The sequence below is a fragment of the Colossoma macropomum genome, unplaced genomic scaffold, assembly GCF_904425465.1.
Source record: "Colossoma macropomum unplaced genomic scaffold, Colossoma_macropomum, whole genome shotgun sequence".
Classification (NCBI taxonomy): domain Eukaryota; kingdom Metazoa; phylum Chordata; class Actinopteri; order Characiformes; family Serrasalmidae; genus Colossoma; species Colossoma macropomum.
Window position 1 is genome coordinate 13,442,740 of NW_023494792.1, and position 22,453 is coordinate 13,465,192.

General features: G+C 39.9%; 1 protein-coding gene across 1 annotated transcript in view; it reads right to left on the reverse strand.

The window, feature by feature from the left end:
• The window catches only part of roraa (RAR-related orphan receptor A, paralog a), a 296,333-nt gene that overhangs the window by 91,397 nt on the left and 182,483 nt on the right, over positions 1-22,453 (reverse strand). Inside the window, exon 2 of the mRNA XM_036576078.1 lies at positions 13,639-13,668. Within this exon, the coding sequence (XP_036431971.1) occupies positions 13,639-13,668 (30 nt within the window). The remainder of the gene's footprint in view (positions 1-13,638; positions 13,669-22,453) is intronic.

Sequence of the window (22,453 nt, forward strand, 5' to 3'; positions counted from 1 at the left end):
ACAGTGTAAAAAATAAAATTAATTAAAAAACGTAGTACATTTTCTTGACGATAGTGATGATATACAAATGACTGAATACACAAATATGACAGCTTGGTATATAAGTGATAGTTTGCTATTTTGCTATTGACTGATCCGTCCTTCAGTCAAACCCCAATTATTAAAAACACTGATGGTTTGCATGGTTATTAATTCCCTGATGATGAATAAACAAATTATGCTGTACACTGATGTTTTCAAAACACTGACAAGGACTGAACACAAACAACAACGAAGGAGGTGAATGGCATCTTACCTGAGTTCACAGAATTAAAATTAGTCTGAATAATGACTGCAAACCAATATAATAAAAAATCAGCTGTAGAAAATTGTCATGTCAAGATGTCCCACCTCATTCTATAAAGCTACACAGGAAAGAAAATAGAAAAATAATACAACAACTAAAGCAAGTGTGCCAACCTGTTTTTACATCTGTCATTTTATTTTGGTAGATTAGGTAAAAAAGGTTATTTGGAACCAGAACATCGGATTAAAGGATAAAGTAGCTGGGCATGTTGTGTGCGTCAACCTTGATTCAGTAATCCAGTACGAAACTGCAAAATGACACACAACAGCCGTTCTTCAGTGCTTCAATGAGAATAAAACTCATTACATCATGTCCACAGCTACAGGAACAAAGGAAGAAGTGCTAGATCAAACTACAAAAAACAAAGGGTTATATACAGAAAGTCTGTCATAGGCACTTCTACTGCGCAATAAGACTTCTAACACTAAAAAGTAACACAAAACATTCCATTATTTTAGTGAATACATGCCTGACCTTTGTTGTGTAATATAACATTTTATTAACTTACTTTTGACATGCAGTGCATCTTTAATTACAGAGAATTTCCTCCATAGCCACCACACAACACTGTGAAAGCTGTGTGAATTATGCAAGCAGAAATTATTGAGGTGAGCTCTTTAATGACCATGTTGTGAGGAATGATCTTGATCTTTGCAGCGAGCTCACCACATCATTAGCGAGGCTGCCACTTTATCAGAAACACGGCTGGGCTAGCATGGTGCTAACTACGCAGGTGGAGTCAGCCAAGACAACAACCAATACATTAATACACATAATGAGAGAGAGAGAGAGAGAGAGAGAGAGAGAGAGACACTATATACACCATATACACCATACACACCAAACACGCCATGCACACCTATATGAATGTATTGGATGTTTTATTTGTTGTTTCTTCAATATTATCATAACTATTAGTATTAAGAATTCCCTTCACTACTTAAGCAACAGCTGTTAATTACAACTGATGCAAAGCTACTACATCTGAATCAGAGAGAGAGAGAGAGAGAGACAGAGAGAGAAACAAACAGAGACAGAAGAGAGACAGAAAGACAGAGATAGAGAGAGAAAGAATGAGAAGAGAGACAGAGAGAGAGAAAAGCAATGCAGAGAAACGGGAGGAGAGAGAGAGAGAGAGAGAGAGAGAGAGAGAGAGAGAGAGAGAGAGAGAGAGGGAGGATGAATGAGAAAGACATAGAGAAACAAAGAAAGACAGAATTAGAGAGAGAGAATGAGAGAGGGAGGGAGAGAGGGAGAAAGAGAGGGGAAAGAGCAAGAAAGAGAAAGACAAGACAGAGAAAAACAGAAGAGAGTATGAGTGAGACAGGCAGATGGAAAGAGCATGGACTGTAGCTGTTGTCTGATTTTTTTTTCAATATTCCTTATTGGTCTCTCACGCCTTCTTTCTCTCTCCCCCTCCCTCACTCGTTTTCTCTCTCTTTGGTCACTGTGTGTTGAATGTGTCTTTGATGTTGGGACTGTATAATGCTGAGGTATGGAAATATGCAGAGCTGTTATCTGCTACATCTTAATGATGCTGCTGCACTGCGTAATGGGTTAACTCCACTCAATCACACCCATGCAGGTGCACACACACACACACACACACACACACACACACACACACACACACACACACACACACAGGTCTGCAGATACATGTGTGTTTCGATAGTGTCAGTCAGCTTCATGCCCGATGAAGATGCAGCTGGCTCTGTGACTTTATTTCAGTGACTCGCAGTCCAGTTCCGAATGTCCTCTCACCCTCAAACATACACACACACACACACACACACAGACACACACACACACATACATACACACACACATGCACACACAGACACACAGACACACACACACACACACACACACACACACACACACACATACATACACACACACATGCACACATACTCAACACGCGCACACAGCCTTTTGTCAACATGCTCCTCCATCCACTCATAAACAGATACAGCACTCTGTTCTTTCCATCAGGGACTTTTTAGGAGCTTCCCTAAAGCAACAATCAGATCGGAAGAGAATTATCACTGTGAAAATGAGACTTTTGCATAGTTTATTCAACAGTATTACATCTGAATAATTTAGAAATTTTTGCATGATAATTATCGGCCTCATTATTTAGGCAGCCCATAATTGTGTCTGCACTTTTATAGTTATTGCTGTTTTAAATCGCACATTGAAATCATTTTTTGATGAGGAATAATAATGGAGCATCGGGGACTGCCTGATGAGCTCAATATGATTTTTTTTAAATCAGTAATTCAAGTTAGACATAAAAATCAACCCCATGGAGCTCTAGGAATACAATAGATTTGTGCATATGTGTGTCTACGTATGGATATTTTGCTTTGATGGAAATGAAAACTTTAAACAGTGTCAAGGCAATTTAAAGATCTTAACGCCTATCAACCGTGAAAGACCTGGTAGACCACCAAAACTGTCACCATCAGGAAAACAGTACAGGTCTGAAAAAGATGTGTGATGTGTCTCTGCTTATCCTTCCACTGTGAAAAGACAACACTATGAGTCTGAAAGGATGTGTAGCTGTCAAGAAGCTGATACTGAGAAAAGAAAATAGACAAGCAAGAAGCTGTAATAACGATAAAAGGTGGACACACTATATACTGAAAAATTTGATATTAGATTTAGTTTTTGAGGCTTTTGCTTGCATTTTCTGGTATTTTTTCTGACTCTAAAATAGGAATAACTAGAAATTAAATAAATGAAAGAGGGGTCTCTGATTCAGTGCTTTAGCTACAGTATGAAAGTTCAATAGTAAAACATCATTAAGATTTTTTCTCAATGTGTTCATGTATGTATGCTTTCCTTTTTTGTCCGCAGAGTGATAAAAAAGCATGAAAATCTTAACATTGTATGGACAGTTTAAGGCCTTCATAAGGATACCTGCCATGCCTGCTTTTTCATAAAAAATTAAGTGCCTATTTGAAAAGCTGGGGTTAAGGTTAGTACTGCATTTCTGTAAAGGAATATTTATGTGCAGGAACATTTAGTTACACTAATGCGCTTCGAAGGAAAAGCCTCATGAAGACAGCACTAGAAAGCGTCTGTGCATGTGTGCGAGAGTTCAGGTCTGCAGGCACTGCAGAGATGCGCACCGGAGGCACTCTAATGATGGCACAAGGACATTTCATCAGCGGCGTCTTAAACGTCAGCAGTCAGCAGCCGTCAGTGGCGCTCATATCCGCAGGAGCCTCATGACCTCCGCCTCTGTCCTGCTCCATGAATCAAAGCCCTCTCCGCTCATGCTGACACGCGGCACTCATGGGCCGCCGGACAGCCAGGCGGGACGGGAAAGTGATGAGACACAGAGAAAGCAGAGGGTGACTGATAACCTGCGCCAGCTCCTCCAAGGCCACAGTGCTCCTCAGCCTGGCAAAACACAGCCATGCTAATGCCACAGCAGACGGGCAGCGGAGGACCAGACCGATATATCATTTAGCCAATAAAACTGACCAGTATTAAGGATCATCAACTGAAATCTCACTGATAATGTCTCTTTTCAGTTGCAGAAGGAAAAAGGCATAAAGGAATGCAATGTTATTTTGAAAAACAACAAAACATACTGCAGGCAGCTGTAATCTCAACTGGAAATTGCTGCATTGTAAAGATGCATAAGTGTATCAAGCCCTAGTGTAGTCTATGTGATATGCAGATATTATACACATATCTACTACGAGATAAATAAGATTTGCATATTGTATATCCAAAAAAAGACAAAACTTGAGATGTTACTTTTATTTGACAGTGATGATAGAGTTGTATGCAAAAGTTGATTATCTAAGTGAAAAAAAGTTAACACACCCTCTCAGATACAAACTTAATATGATATTTTTATGGCATATAGTAAATTTTAGTACATGATTTCTATTTATTTGCCGAGTTTAACATATTGGGGTGGCATACATCCAAATTTGATGTGGGACACCCAAACTTTTGCATACGACTGTACTTTTAAAAATGAAATACATACAAGATTCACACCACAAGAAAAGTAACAAATTAACACTGAAACCTAATTCTGAGCAGCCATGGAAATAAAACTCTCATTCTCAATCCTCATCAAGCTGGCTGATGAAATCTTAAGAAGTTCCACAAATGTGAGTCACCCAGGTATTACAATGAATTACTGCTGGGAATGTATCAATATTAGGAACATGTCAGGAACCTATTTAGGAAATCTTAGAACTTACAGGCTGGTTCTCTGGGTCAGAAAAAGGTTCCCAGCACTTTAGAACCTTGAGATCCCATATAGTATCAATGTACAGTAAAGAGAGTCCGTCCCCTTCAGCAGTAAGACATGTGTGCTAGTAACAGACTACACTACTTCAGACTCGTGAACAACACTGTACCTACATTCCCAACTATGCCTACATTCACTCAGTCACCCACTCACCCACATCTCTCCACTGTCACCTGAGACAACCAGCAGAAGGGAAAACCACCCCTGCAGATTGGGTGCCTTATTTTAGCAGCCGCGTGTGTACGTGATGCGTGCATCTCTGGCTGTTGCTGGGCCGCTCTGACAGAGCTTCACAACAAGTCCTTTAAGGTCGGGCGGAGACACAAAGAGACAGACAGACAGGAGAAGAGCTGACGAAGCTGAAGTCTCACACAAAAGCGTGCGGGCCAGCGAGGGGCGAGGCAGATTAAGCGGTCACAAAGAAGCGAGGAGGCCCCGGCACGACTGCTTCAGGAGCCCCCGCCGCATATCAGCAACAACGTCTGGCCTCCAGCCTGGCTTGGACAACAACAAAGACCACCGAGGGGCCCTCCGTCATGCCCAGCCTGCTCCTTTCAACCTCTCTCACCGTGGGCAGCGGCTGCAACGAGACTGCCTTCATTTTGAAGGACTTATGCAAAAGAAAGTGCATTCAACAAAGCCCTATTTACAATTTTGACAAAATGGCTAACAAACAAAAAAAAACACATAAAATAAATAAATAAATTGGCTGAAAAATAAGGACCTGTCACATTGCGGGAATGGAAGAAAAAGTGGAAAGGGGAAAAAGAGAAGAAAAGGATAAAAATCACGCTGTCCTGCTTTACGACAAATAGATATCTCTATTGATTTCCTTTTTACTGTGGCGGCCCATCCTTCTCCACTGTGATTATACTGACCTATTTCAGATAAAAAATGGCTGGCTATTATGGATTAAAGCAAAGCGTCCAAAAGCAAAATATCCTTTCCATGGAACAAACAAATAGACAAAGATGAAACATAATTTATTGTTAAAATTGGAGAGTGTCAAATTGAGTGGAGTGCTTTTTTTCTCCCCTCTGAGTGTCTCTTGTTATTCGAGATAGAAAACCTCAAGTTTCTGTGGCATGCTGTGTGTGAAATCACTTCAGCGGAGTGCACACTTTAGGGATGTTCTGCTCATTTAAAACAGCCCTTTCTCCAAGCAACCTCAACCATTTTCACTTCATTTAATGCACACTCTGATGACTAGAACAACGCACTGGATGCTGCCATGCAACTTATAGCCCATACAAGGCTCTTTGTCTTGTGTGTGTCTTGAAAGTGAAAATGATATTGTGGGTTATGGTGAGCTGACAAGATTCTCACTGTTTAATGACAGTGTCGCATCTCATAATTGACCTTTCTGCTCCAACACGCGCATCTCTACTGACTCTCTGTAGGTTTGGCTAAAGAATCGCTTCCAAACTACACAAGATTACATGCCTCCCTCCACAGCAGAATCATACAAACCTCTTTCTGTGCCAATTCAAGACAGCACAAATTCAGACAAGTGACGACCGCAGCACTATGTCACCACATCCTTGCCCTGGACTGTTCCACTGAAGGCCTAAAGGCAGGTAGATTCAGAAATAATGCATAAAAATTTTAAATTCCACCATGATCTGAATCAATTATTTTTACAAATGCACTGAATATGTGTTTTACAGAATTATTCACAAAGTAGCGGACCACAGTAGGGGCAGAGTGATATGAACATTGGTCGATACTGATACCAATTTGGTATTACCAACTGACACCAAAAAAAGTCAACATAGAATATAAAATGTGTCATAACTTTTGCACAGGTCACATTTCATGTTATTTTCCTCCCAGTATGTTAATTTCAGCAAATATGCAGAAGTGTGTTTTCTGCTAACCGGTTCAGCCAATATTGCTATAATTTAGTTAAACTAAAAGTGACTCACATCACAACGGGAAATCATAAGTTCAAATCCCGGGAATTCTGTGATGAAAGAAGTCAGTAATAATCAGAATATTATCCGCATTATTGTTCCGGATACTAATAAAACCATGGATCATCAAAATCAACCCACTGATAAATTAGGGCTATGTAACATAAAAAATAAAATTAATATAACAAGATTTGACTTTTGGCTGATGTAATAGTTGTGATAATACTATAATAATACTATTACATACAACTATCATACTATCATAATAATTATGATACAGCTGAAACCACACTAAGCATGCATGGATGTATGCATGGCCATAATGAACTATGAGGACAGTTTCATACTCCATTCATGAGACAGAAACAGGGCCATTCTGATAAAGCGGTAGCCTCCTCAGCGGCAGAGCCATGGGTATCACAAGCCTAGTTAATGAAATGGGGATGGGATATTTATTAGGCTGTGAAATATGATTTCAGGTTTTCTGTGATCGCTGTCACTGTATTACAGCCAATCAAAATATTTACGTTCTCCGCCAAGCTTCCCCATTTTTTCATCCCATCAATTACTGCTTAGCAACCATGGCCACTGCTTCAAGCCACCAGTTTATTATTACTGACCGTCATGTTTGTAACTAGTATGAGAACACTGATGACCTCTATAATTTCTGAAGGGCTTTATGTGATTCAGTGTGGAAATGGCAATGAGACTACTCAACAAGCAGTAACTGGTTCTCAGCTGACCTCAGAACAGCTGTGGTTTGGATACAGACTTAATCGTCCACTCTGTTTATTTCTGCACGAGATACTAATGCTACCCCAAGTGGCTTTTACTACCTGAGATGTTTGGGTATGCACACATACTATAGGCTAATATACAACACAATAATAAGTGAGAATTCCTGAGTGTAATTAACAGATCAGGCTTGGACCTCTCAGAACATTTCAAGCTAAATCAGCTTGATTTAATTTAGTTCCAGTATCTGCTCAGTTTAGGCTACAGGCTCAGCTGGCCATATTAGCGATTACATGAGAAATCAAAGGTGTACTGTGTTACCTACTCATAACACACTACAAGCATGAGAAAGTTCACTGTTAACTAGCATATTGATGGCAAAGTATCATGTAACATAATTAAGAATCATGTCTGGTTAACTGTGTAAGTATTTTTTAATGTTTGTTTTTTCAGTAATCAGTAAAGACCAAGATGCTACGGAGAGAAAGAGAAAGACAGTAGGTTATAGGTTTAAACATTTTGGCTGAAAATAAATATTTACATAAATATTTAAATAGTTAATTAAATAAAATTAAACAAATCAGTTAGTACAGGAAAGGAAGGAAGGGACGAAAGAAAGGGAAAATAATTATGGATGGTTAAAAAAGGAGCAATGATCTGGTAAAAAAAAAAATAATAATAATGACAGCTGGTCAATTTTTGGCAGGTAGTTTATTCACTATGTAGGTCAATCTCTGGCAAAATGGACCTCACGAAAATTGTGATCCTATTACAGCCCTGGATGCATGTTTATACCCCAAAACACCAGAGTATGGCCACTGCTTGGGAATTTTCTCGTCCAGAGCAGCTGAGCACAGTAGGACCGTCTGTGTAACCCCCCTCAGTCTTACATTAGCATTTGCCTTCCCTGCTCCGCGCTCCACTGAATGACCTCGCCATTTTGATCAATTCAAAAACAAGTTATGACATATCATAAAAGGTAGCAGACAAGGAGCAATTTGCGCTGCATGTTTTATCGGTGCATTACAAATGGAGAGGGGGGAGTGTTTATGTGTCTATTCCCTCTTGACACAGGTTTGGATAAGTGGGTAGTTTTCTATAAAACAGCTGTTTTATATGAGAGGGAACATAACGGTACAGTAATTCTTCTATTCAGCGCGGACTAGTTTAATGATAGCCCTAGGGCTATTGAGCGCTTTCAGATTGTTAATATTTCAGCGAGGTTGGCTGTCTTAATCATTTGACGGAGATTAGCAAGGCTGCCTCTGTGTAAGTCTCGCGGCACTCAACGGGGAGGTAAACAAATGAGTGAGCAGGGGGTTAGGCCATGCTTCTCAATAAGGCCAGAGCCAGCCTGTCTGCACTATGGAGACAGATAAAGCCTCACTGTGCTTCTCTCTCACTTTTCCCCATTCTCTCACACTGTATCTCTCTCTCTCTCCTTGGATCGATGACTCTCCTTCCCCATGGTCCTGACTAACCCGAGTGGGATTCAGACGAGCTCCTGTAACACGGCTACAGCTGTCACTCTGGCAAGCCTTTCCAGCACAAACAAGCAAATACTTCATTTGCTCAATACTTGTCATCCATGACTAACTATACATCAGAAGCAGAACAATGTGTTAGGAAGAGTAATTCTCTCCAGAATAACAAAACACACACAATACTGAGACAATTCATCTTCGGCACACTGAACCTGAAGCCGCTGACAAATTCAGGGCATCATATAAATATAAGCTGATTTCGATGCACTAAAATGTTGTCGCTTGTCATTCATTGTCATTCTACTTTGTATTTATGGAAAGAAGTGGAACCCAAAGCATTGTTCACAAAGCTTCATCAACAAAAACCCTAATATAAGTATTAAATAAGTTTAACACATAAACTTTAAAGTTTAATAATATACCTTAAGTTTAGCTTAAATACAATACTTTGAAATTAAAATGTCTGTCATATCAAAACCTCATTACAATGCACATAATAACTGTATTCACTGTATATACGAAGCCATAATACGATTTACATATAACTGCTCACATTTCTAGCTGTTCATAATGTATATAAGCACTTTAGTATTTGATTGTGCCTGTACATATATAGTGTATATTGTGCACATGAAATAATGTATATATTGTTATAATGTATTATATTATGTACATTGCACATCATGTACACTAAATAAGTTAAATATTCTGTTTCTGATTCTGAAATATATGCAAAAGAACAGTTCAGAAAATGGAAGGTAAAAGAAGAGACGGTAGCTAAATAGGCGGATGAACAAAGGAAATGGAATTTCTAGACACCAGGTGTATAAGTGATATGATCTATGTATCTAATTTAGCCACAAACGTGCACAAACTGCTTTTAAACTTTAGATCAGCTGAAGGACACACAGACACGCAGGCGTTCCGAAGCTGCTATCTGTGAACTATGCACTCCACCAGCAATCACACACAGCATCTGTCAACAGTGAAGCAGAGAGAGACACAATGAGCCTGCCAAAATCTCAGACCATGAGAGTCTTCAGGGCCACACACGCACACACACACACACAGACAGGCACACAATAATTGGCATTTTGTGTATACCTCGTATCTCCATTCTTGACTTTTTTCAGTTTTTGACATAGTTTGAAAATGCCTGCTGCCCTTCACATTATATGTAAATTTCATGATGAATGGACCAAAAGAAATGACCCAAAATGACTTGGAAAATTGAAATACATAAAAAATAATTTTTTTCCAAGCATTTTTAAAGCATTTTACAAAGTCAGAACTATAGTGTTGACATTGACATTATTGGTTCGTCCTAATTTTCTCTGGTTTTCCTACTAAGCCAGGACATTTTGTCCCCAGAATGCATGAAAAACATGCACGTGTAAACACATACACACAAGCACACATGCAAAGATTAGAGATAAAGCTCTGGACTATCTTCTACTGTCATCTTCTGCGTTTTATCACCAGGTCCTGTCATCTCCTCAACAGGTTACAACAATACTAACTCCTCTCACAGGCATTCAGACATGCAGTTAATAACTACAAACACACACCACATGTACTAAAATAGTAAGTAAACATCTTAACAAGGCTGAATTAATCATCTGCTGCCTATATATTTGTGTTTTCTCAGTAGTGTAATGTAAATAAATACATAAGTAAAGAAAGTGTAAATAAATAATCGGTCATAGAAAGCAGCAACTAAAATTACACTTCCTTACGGTAGCCATAGTTTACCAGCTCACTCTTTCCTCAGACATCAGCCCACTCTCAACAGCTTGATCCCTGTCCAGACTCTGTCTAAACTCTACCTGCTATTAAAACGGCACCGTTTATCTAAGGAAATGACTCAGCTGCCGACAAGGACTGCACGGCCTTGTGGAGGACTAAATAAACAGGGTGCTCAATAAATCTGTCAGCTCCAAACGCAAAGTAAAAGTTTATATGATACTGAACTGTAAATTGTTGTGTGTGGAGAGTTATATGGGAGTTCTTGGACTGCCTGTGGCTTTGAGAAAGTAGTTTCTGGGAAGGTCGAGGTCAAATGGTGTGAGGCAATTTGAAAGATTTGCTCAGTTTCAAATGGCTAAGAAAATTCGACCATTAATTTCATCGCAAAATGTCGACAAATCAATGAAGCTACTTCCCTGGATTTATTTCCTCATTGGGCGGGCAATATGATGATATCTTACTTCACAATATGCTTTTCTGACTATACCATGGATATCATCAACAACCCTAGAACCCTAAACAACCACATGCATCAGAAAAAGAGAGATTGTACTGTAAACAACAACCATCAGTGTTAACTGTTAAAACTGCCTTGGAAGAAGCACTCGACTGAACTGCAGACCATTACATCACCATCTTCTTTAATAAATTTATTTTTACCAGTTCTTTGATAGATCAATTGTCTGTTCCTTCTTAAATTTCTTTATTTTTGCAAATGTTCTCTCTCAAAAAAAAAATGTACTACTAGGTTTTCAAAAGTTTTTTTTCTTAGAACATACTATACTATACTGCTTTGCTGAGACATTCTGTTTATTCCAACTTGTACACAAACCCCTAAAAAAACAAAATCTTGCCATACATACGTATCATAAAATGTATTCAAGTATCACAATGTTCTATTTTGCCATATTGCCAAGCCTTTTTTCATCACCATGAATCTGCTATTCTGAATCTCCACCACAAGCTCTCCGGCAATGGGAGTTTGCCTTTAACCAGGCCTGGAGGGGATAGGAGAAAGGCAGTGAATTGAGGTAGAAGTGGCCATAGCAGGGGTCATCAGAGGGAAGAGTGAAGTATCCATTATCTTCCAGAGAGGACTTCACCTTATTATGGGCTGAGCTGGTGGTCGAGCGAGAGGGAGAGAGGGGCGGCTGCCAGCCAACAGCTGCCCCTGTAATTTATATTGATGAAGGGACTGGCGGCCTGATTCCAGGGGTTTGATCACTCAGGCAAGAGTGGAAAGATGAGCTGAAGGAGTGTGTGCAGTGTGTGTGTGTGTATATGTGTGTGCGCATGAATGCACACTCCATTTCATACAGGAAAGGGTTCCCTATCCACATGTGTACAGCCTAGTAAAGATAAATCAATTAACCCAAGCATATGTATCAGCAAGTGGAACTGGAGCTTTCTGTGTGCTACTGACTTCTCTATCACTGCATAAAAGATGCACCATGCTGCCTTTATTACTGGATGCACTGCAACAGTTTCTGAACATAATTCAGTTCACCAAGAGCTTTTAATCGATTTATTTCATTAGAATAACAATGAAAGGTGACTGAAGTCTAAAGTATATTTCCATCCATATGTGCGTTTGCACAAAATGGTAGTTTGTGACATAATTACAACACAAATATACAAATTTTTAGCTTTGTTAGATCACATTCTTTACATATTAGAACAAATTCAACAACAGCATTGAGGAATCATGTTATTAATGGAGAAAAGGAGATTAAAAGGCAGGAATAGACCCTTTTTTTGCCCCAGCATTAAAGGCTAACCTGTTAAGTACCAGTAAGAGTGATGCAGGGCTCTACAGTAGCTCTCCAATAGCAAAACACAGATCTCAACTAGCAAACAAACATGAGAACACGTCTATCATAAGCAATCACACCTCGTCTACCTACAGATGCTGTCGTTACAAGGTGCCAGCCTGACTCCAGCCCTCATTAGCACTTTACGGTCTATAAAAATGTCTGTTCTCCTTGTAACTGACAAGACCTTTTCCTCCCACCATTACATGTCCTTTGAATCCTCTCTAGCGAACAGCATGGCTTTGACCCAAGACCTCGGCCCCGGCATGCCTCCGCCGCACTTCAGTCACTCGCTCTCTCCCCTTTCACTCTGTGACACGCATCATTACCATTTCTTTCACTGAGATTAAATAGTGCGGTCCAGCCTGTGTCCGTGCCTTTGAACCCACTCTCCTGAAACATGCTCTTTGATTTCGCTTCCTCGTGCTTAAGCAGGGCCGATCAGGGCTCTAATTAAGATAGCAGTAGGCCACTGGATAAAAGGAAGAAAGGCTAACACTCTACCTTTACTCAAGCATAACAGGAAAAGACACAGTAAAATGTGTCCCTTCCAATAAAGAGTGAAGAGTAAAGAGATCAGGTGTTTCTATGGAATTCAAAGTGCTGGTATTAACAACTGTGTATGGATAAGATACTTAATGATTATTTATCATGCATAAGGCATACATTGCTTTAGGCCTACACTGGCTGGAACCCTTTATTTTTCACAGTGTTTTGCTGCATTAAGGGTTACTGTCCAGGTCATCCTGCAACAGCTCTTTGGTGGAGAAAATTGGAGAAAAAAAAAAATATATAATCTATGAGATTTGCTGAATTTTCAAAGGTCACATGAACACCATGTCGAGTCCTCCACACTCTCCCCTGCTCTGTGCAGATCTCTATCTCCTAGAGCTAGAGCATGAAAGGCAGTGCAGAGTTTTTAACCTCCCTCACAAAGGTCACATACAAACCACATCCTTGTTTTTCAGTTGCAAGCAACACAGACAACAGAGCACTGTCTGAAAGGGCTGGAATAAAACAGTCATATGATCTGTTTGAAGAAGCAAAGTCACTTCAACTGGCCATTACAGAGTTGTTTCATGAGTTATAAGATTTAGTTAAAATGCAGCTGTGGGTATATTTTACCTCTCCTATGCTGGGTGATACATGCAGCACTTACAATAATGTGTTATACGTTGAACTATTGAACACTGAATTTTAATTTCCTTTAAAATTACAACCATAAAATATCTTGGATTTCACAAAAGCCCAATTGTGTGTGGCTTTAGGCTAATCGTGCAAAAATATATTTGATCGTTTGAATAGAACATTCAGTACTCACAAGTGTGTGTCTTCTTTGTTACTGAAATACCTGGAAAGGAAAGAGAAAGGTGGTTAAATACAGGCACAATTATAAAACACATAATCTTCATAATAATAAAGTAATAAAAATTAAATATATTTATTGAAACTGAAATGCAAAATTTTAATGTACTTCTTTTATCTGTAACATCCTAAGCTGTACAGACGACTAAAGTAGCAAAACTGCAGCGTACACAGCCCTGTGGAATGTAGCTGCTCTCAGTCCTGACATTGACCTGAGGCCAAAAGCTGCTGTTGACTGTGACAAAGTTGCCCAGTGATGCCACAGGCTGTGCCCAGGCAAGGTCAACCAGGTCAGCATGCAGTCGCAATACCAACCAGCCAATTGCCTCACTGTCATGGCTGACCTTTATGTACAAAGAATGAAGAGTGGAGCATGGGTGGAATGCTAGGCAGACCGGTGAGTGTTTTTCTATGGCAGTAACTGAAGCCCACTGGCTAGGAGTGCACCTCTGTCTGACCTTACACAGCACTGTACAGTACAGAACTGCAGTCCAGTGTCAGCGCAGCATGGATTTGTTCTCTTATTGACTGGTGTATTCGATAATCCTGTATGGGCCTGAGAGCATGTGTGCATGTTTTTGTACATTTTCAAGACAAAAATGTCCTTAATTTGTAGGGAAATGAAAAAACAGGTCTAGACTACAAGGACAGGGCCAGCAAACGGTCCTGACATTACACACTGTTTGTTTTACAAATCTGCATGTTTAGGTTTAGGCGTAGGCTTGGAAATTTCTCATTATATATAAATAGTTAACGACATAGAGTGTTGGGGTTAACGCAGTACACTGTAACATGTTATGGTATCGTAATTACAATTTTTTGTAATGAAAGTGCACTGCATCACAGTTCAAATTCTTGTAATGGCTTTACAGTTACTGAAAAATGACATTACTTGCGTTACTCTTATGTCTCTGAGAGAACAATATTAATTATGCACAATCCATTAAAAACATACATTTCCTCTATATAGATTATCTGTGCCTGTCCTTGTATGTGATGCATGTGCTGCAGCTGACTACGCTGTTTTGATTGTGAATGCAAGCAGAGCAGCATGATCGAGGGGTGTGGCAAAAATCCAATGATCAATCTTGTGAAACATCTGATCACACTAATACTGATGGATAAAGATGCCTGCGCTGAAGAACCTCACCTAAACAGGCCATTTTTCATTTAGGAGCAGCTTTAAATTTCACTTATATTATTTTAAGGAAGCAGTTTTTGTATTGTTTCTACTGCCTAGTTTCTAGATTTTCAAACAGCTTTTGCCATCCTCATTTTAATCTAGCATAACTGACTATGTCTTGTTCAAAAGCAGGGACAGTGGAGTTTAACATGCTTTCATTCTAAATCAATATTGGATAGTCCCTTGTAGTTTCCAGTATGTGCAGATTTGTTTGGGTTTTAGAGAGTAACATAGTAAAGTAATGAGTAGTGAGATTACTAGTTCCAGGAATTATATATATAATATACAGTAATTAGTAACATCCCCAACACTGTTTATGCATAACTACAATATGTAACTGAATGTCCTGATACTGTATAAATACAAGTACATGTGTGCTGTGATGTGTTTGCTCATTTGATGATTATCTCTGTGTAGGCCTGATCGTGTGTGTGTGTGTGTGTGTGTGCGCGTTCACTCCCAGTGTGGCAATGGGCGTCAGGGAGAGGGTCCCATGTGGGCCGGGCACACTCATGCTCCACGGGGCGAGAGTGCACTAATAGATCCCACTTGTCATGCGGAAAGCAATGCCTAATTTCTGTACGGCTTGCGTTTGAAACCCAGGGGACAATGAGTTGATGTGATACACAGAAAAACAGAAAAGAGAGAAGGTCTGGCCAGAGATAACGATGTCTACGACACATTCGGGGGTTGGGGGATAGACGTCAAAGAGCAGCGAAGAGGGAAACAAATGAGTACAAACACACACACAAGAGGATATAACAACAGAGCTGCAACCCAGAGCCCAGAGTCACAGCACTACCTTCCAGCCCCACAAGCTCAGAGCCAGGAGTGCATCCAACTGCGGCATTACGCAAGAAAGCAAAGAGGCAGTAATCCTCCTGTAACTCCTGTCTGCAATCAAATCACACAGCAGTCAGCATCGGCTTTAGCCCCCATTAGCCAACCATGACGTCAAGCCGGGGCTAATAGTGACATGAATGGGACTCTGGGCATGGTGTGTGTCGAGCACCACTAACCTAATTCTACAAGCCAGTGTGCCTTACACCATCGAGGGAAGATTTCTGGTGTAATGGGGTGGAATTATAACATCAAGAGTCCAAGGGAATTAGTCATTTTATCCATGCCCTCTTACATTGGCTATATTCTGAATCTTGGCAGAGCTGTGATCCTCGTAAAGACTGTTACAGACACATGCAAAGGTCTACAGGCATAAACTGTTTATTTCTATATTTTTTATTGTGACAGATTTTCAGGCTCATTTTTGGGCTGTACAATATAGCCAGAATATCATACTGTGATTACATTGCTACATTTAAAGATTGTGATACGCCCTGCAATACAGGGTGAGTCAAAAGTCAGGAGCCACAAAAGTATGTTAGATTGATCTCATCATTACCATTTATTCACTTTTTATTAGCTATGACGTATGTCGTGTTATGTTAACTGTCTTATAAACGTTTGGATGGTTCCTGATGATCGACTCACCCTGTATGTTAAAGGGGAACTCCACTGATTTTTCAAAATTTCTGCATAATTCAATTGTTGAGATTCAGTCATTAAAAGAAGTTTGATGTGAAATGGTTCAATGTAGAGAAACTTGCCAATTCAGATTTTTTTAACTGAACGAGGGCTCACAATGTCTGTGTATGTAAAGCCATTTTATTTGCTATCAACATTGGTCAGTGAGCCTTCACATGTATTCTTAGTTTTTGTGTGTGTAATGTGATGTTTAGGTAATGCTAATAATGGTAAAATAGTAGTAAATGTGAAAAAAATAGTTTTCTTTATGGACTATAAGCCTTACAATGTCCACCGTCATAAATGAGTTTTAAAACAATGTTTAAGACCAGAATGTTATTGTAAAAGTATTGTAAAACAATGGCTCAGGCATCAGGCAGTGAATTCAAAACCATTCCATGTAATAGCTTTTGTAAGACAACTTTAAGAGGTATTAAACTCTTCAGACATTTGGTTCCTGTCACCACCACTGTAGACAATTCTGACTAAAAAAATTCTCTAATATGACGCATTTCTCCTTAAATCACAATTTGCATTTAACAACACATTGGGGAAGCTTTCATGTGACATGATTGATGACCAGCCAACATTATTTAGACCCAAATGATGCATTTCCTGGATCATGTGAATGCCTTGATTCTTTAAACAGACACTTATCTGGAACACAACACACAATAAAAAAGGTTTATGTATTGCATCTTCCTGTTATGTTAGTGTATTTATAATATTGCTTCCATAAATACATAAAGATAATTTAACAAAAAACGTTTTTTTTTTGTTGTTATTGTTGTTTTTCTGTTTTTGGTGGGGTGGAGTCAACGAGAGAGTATAAGGCAAGACACGTGCTGGTTAAAGATGTGGTTAGAAAACGTGCTTGTAAAAGTGCACCTGTGAGAGCCGACCACAGAGATGAATCGATACAGGAGTGATTAGGGCTGATATGCTATCAGCGTGTGACTAATGCACAAACGCATTCCTGCGCACACCAAATGAAACAAAAACACATTTGTGGCCGGTTATCAAAATACCTCTCCAACTTCGTAAATGGTAAAGTACAGAGGCTGTGGAGTGCAGTCTGAGTCTTGTCTCTGCTCACTCTATCACTCATCCCTGGCCTGTCCTCCCACTTGCTCGCCACGTGCCTGCACCCCAGCCGCCCCATCCTTATTCCCCTGCCCATATCAGCGATCTGTCTGTCTCTGATCCTTCCCAAAGCACAACAGCCATTCTGTCAATGTCACTTAGAGATATGAAAACCAATCTTAACGCAAGAAAAGTATACTTGCTCGGAAATCATTACTGTCAGAAAGAGGACGAGGGGCTCGCTCAGGAAAAATGGCCTGTTGCTGTGAGAGAGACAGAGAGAGAGAGGGAGGGGTGGGGTCCGAGCCCACTTCCTCCTCTGTGTGTCATTCAGAAGTGTCTGATTGGAGTGGGTGAGGGGAAGGGGGCAGGGAACCAATGGCAGAGCGGAGTGTGGAGGTTGGAGCTGGAGGTGGTTGGGTCTGGGCCCTGACACTGCTGATGCCTGCCAGGTTATGTCTGCTCCACTGGAGGAGAGGGTGAAGGGGTCAGTTTGGAGGTGAACTCATCCTTGACAGATGGGAGGGCTCACCCACACTGCTTCAAAGGAGAGCACTTTCTTTTTTAGTTTTTTTTTTGGTATTGCAATAGCATTGCTGTACTTTCTGATGATGAAAAATGACAAGACCAGCTGTTTAACAGTCATCTTCCTTCCTGTCTTTCATTCTTTTCTCTCAACAATTATTGAAAATAACAATGAGAAAAACAGTTAAATGTGTCTGCACTGCTAGTCAGTTTAACAGACTTATTTTTCTTTTTCGTTTTTCATCTCCACCATACTTCATTGTTCCCAAAATTTCTTTCTTGTTTCTTTTCTCTAATCATTGCGTGCTTTCTTGCTAACAAGAGGTACAACAATGAAAGAACACCGCTTTCACACTGCTTTCCTTTCCGTCTTTCTTTCTTTCCTTTCTTCCTTCCTTCTTTCTGTCCGTCTTCCTTCCTTCCTTCCTTCCTTCCTTACCTTTTTCCTAACTACTTCCCTTTCTTATCTGCTTCTTGGCTTCTTTCTTTTTTCTTTTCTTACTAAAAAAAATGACTGTAATGAAAGAGATGCCTGGTGAAAATAACAGTGTGGAAGATAAATCTACCTGAATGGCTGGTCTCAGATGTTATGAGACATTAATACTGGCACAAAAATGTGCTTGTTACGGTTCATCGTGAGCCTCATGAAAGTCAGCTCAAGGGTAAAGAGTTATTCATGATCATTTCTGCTCTTTGCATCAGCCATTGCAAAAGATGTATGAAACACACCCAGGTGTCGTACAATACGACTTGTTTAATCTCTGATCTTTTACCTCCAGCGTTGTAACACATGAGATGCAGAAATACCTCATTTTTTGTGCTTTAAAGTGCTCTTTTTTTCTATCAGTGATCTATGTATTTTTTGTCTGAACTGTGAATACCTCACATTAGCAATTAGTGAATAATCTGTCTCTGCAATCTTGCTGCAAAACAAACAGTACAACCTTTGAACAGGTCTGTACACTGAAAACTTCAGAGAAAAATATCCAGGGTTTTCTATAGGTTTTTACAACAGTGTATTCCTTATGCTGAGCATGTCACTAACTGTTTGAAGTTCACATTGACCATTTCTAACTGCATGGAGTTAACCACCTTCACTCAGCTGCCTGAGCCACAGACGGAGAGCAAGGAGAGAAGGAGCTGTGAGTTGACCTTTTCCACCTGATCTAGGATCGCTTCATGTACCCAGACTCAATACTTGTTTTTCAACCAAAACTCTAATTTGTCCTGTCTCTAGCATATAGTCTGTTACCACAGACAATAATTTTGATGTATTTCCCTGTACACTGAAAAAGAACAGAAACCTGTTGACTCAAAGCACACTTTTAATAGAAGCCAGTGGGCAGATGCTGAAGCCTCAGTAGTTGCTGAACCATCTGCCCATCGGCCTCTATTACAAATTTATTTCAGGTCAGTAGGTTTTCTGTTACAACAAAGAAATTACATGATAATCGACTTTAAGTCAAAACATGCTGGAGTATTCCTTTACTCAACTCAACTACCAGGGCCATATTAGTTGAAATGCAGCTGAAATGTAGTTAGTATGTTTGGTCATATGACTGTGAATGAACTGTGTAGAAATGTGTGTACTGCTGTTGGTGGAGAGTGTTGGGAGTGCACATTATGTTGCAGTGCATGCTGGAAGTTGTAGTACAGCGCATTGTGAAACAGGCTAATATTAACAGAAAATCAAAATAATTTTATGGGCCATATACAATTGTGTTGCGGGTCTGATCTGGCCTGCGGGCCATGTGTTTGACATAAGGGGTTAGACTGCAGCAGAAACATTGCATAACTGGTTTCAGTACTACAGCGCTGACCACTGTGCCCTACCCAAACCTTTATAACACAGCAACTGCACTGTTTTGCAGTCAGCTGCTCTTGAGCAGGGGAGTGGAGTGGCACCCTCAGTTGAGGAGCCTGTCTCGCAGCACTGCGGTCTGCCAGGCAGGCTGTATGTCATAATTCCAGCTTCTTTAGCGCCTGACAGCAGATGATGATCATGGATGGTTATTGTCAGGCTGCCTCCCCTCGCAGGGGAATGGCCACGCTGCTGTGGAGTTCAGCGCGCCGTGACATTCAAAGTTACAGTCTCCTTCATGTAATGGAGCTGTCCCCTCACTGAGCTAATGGGAGCGATCCATTTAACCTGTGGCAGAAACACACAGACGAGGAAGTGCCTAATGCGTGGCCTATCCCGCGGGGGGGTGGAAGGACGCATGCCTCTCTCTCTCTCGCTCTTTCTCTCCCTCCCGGCTGCTGCCGATCTGACCACTTGATTCATTGACTGCTGCTCCTCACTTATCCTCATTCACTGCTTAGTCTGGGGAGACAAGGGGGGGATGGAGGTTCTCTCGGCCGTGCAAGGACACAGCCAGTTCAGAACCAACAAGAAAGTAACAGCTGAGTAGGAGTGGAGGAGTAGCCAAAGACTGCAAGAGCCCAGCATGGTTGGCTTGTATTGAATAGGACCCTGTCTAAGCCAGTGGTCCATGTGGTATTTATCTTAAAAATGAAGGAGCAAATTTGGGAGAAATGCCACTTTGAGGTTCCTTTCATTGGAGGGTTCTTTAAAAAAAAACTCACTTGAAATTACATAATCAAAATGGTTATACGGGAAACAAAAGATGTTCTTCTATGGTATCGTTCCAAAGAGATCTTTGTAGCATCTTTGTGTTTTTAGAGTAAAGCATGACCTCTAGTTTGGCCTCATCTAGCAGGCTATGAGCTTTTTTTATTACATTACGGTGCATTATTAAATAGGTTATATTCACTGATAGAATTGCTGACAGACTGTATATATTGCAATGGTCATCAAAAAGCCATTTTTAAAGTGCTCAAAAATAAGTCATACATCAGTCTAAATATGCTGTCCATTTTCAAAACACTCTACAGCAGCGCAAGGTAGCATTTTCTGTGCTGTAGCTTTCCATGCACAGAACGTCCCATGCAAAACATCAACGTGGGTCTTAAATGATTAATGGTTTTGGTGTTGTGGTTATATCAGAGTTGTTAAAAAATAATTTAATAAAGCCCACCCTAATAATAATAATAATAATAATAATAATAATAATAATAATAGTAATAAGACCAGCAATGAGCAATATAGAGGCTGCAAAAGTGTAATTTGTCAAATTTACACAGCAAGAACTACAAAACTAATGTGAGAAACAAAGCTTAAAAGTTTCAGACCAGAAACACAACCATGTTTATTTTCTCTAGTTTCAGAAGGCTTCTGTAGGATTAGTAGAGAAAAGTGCTGAAGATATCGATTAAGTAAATCAGGGTTATGAGAATCCTCTCAGTCAATATTTATGGGTCCTTTTTTCTGTGCGCACAGAAAACATGCTCAAAGTGGCTTCTATTTGTTTCTTTTTTTGACAGTGGCTCTTGCTTTCCTGCTGCTACACCCCCCACAATACTACTGACAATCAATGGTTAGGGGACATGACTAGATGATCATATACTCACACAATCTCACAAGCTTACAAGCCTTCAACCTGATATTGAGAACAAAACTTCTCCATTATGACCTCATAGCACATGGCTTTTACTTATCGGGCATTCAAGCAGTCTTCATAAACTTGCGAATTCCTGCGTTAACTATGAGAAAGTTAACAGTGAAACAGCTAACAAAGTCAAAAATACAAATGGTAAACTCAGGCAAGCTGCATTCCAACTTTTTAAAGTTGACAGATCACCAGCCAGTACATTCCCGGAAACCATGTGGAGACATTAGTCCACCGGTTCATCTCACTGGATATCATCACTGTCCAAAAAACATGAAAAAAGATTTTTTTTTTCTGGATAGTGATGCTATATTGTTCATATGATAAAGGTACCACTTACTGATGATCACTTAAATGCAAACAATGTGTAGTTAAGATTTGGTTACAAATGCATCATTACAAATGAATGATTAATTGAGGTGGTCTTTAAGTATGCACGAATGACCAGTTAATTTCTGTGAGCAAGACTGTCAGTCATGATTGAGTTTTTGTCTGACACATTCCACATTCTTGACATACATCAGTGATCCAACATTGAAGTGCTTAGGTGAACATGGTGTGAACATGCACACCCAAATATAGGCAATAATCAATAAAACATGAGCTATGCAGGCCACTTCTGTATAAGTACACTTGATGATTTGTGTATTTGAGGGTCACAAATAACAACATGCAGTTTTGCTTTACCTACAGTTTGAAATAGCCTTTTATAAATCATTTATCACAGGTTCTAAATTATAAAAGGCATTTTGGTTTCTTAGGCACAGCAGTGCTTTACAGGTCAAAAACAATGCATTTTTTTCTCCACAGATGCTAGAAGCCCATGGGCACTTTCCATGCTCTGAGTCAAAGAAAGTGTGGCTTGTTGTAAAGATATAAATACACTATATATTACACATAATCCTCTGCAAGTTAGACAATCAAATAACATGCATATTTGGGTACAAACA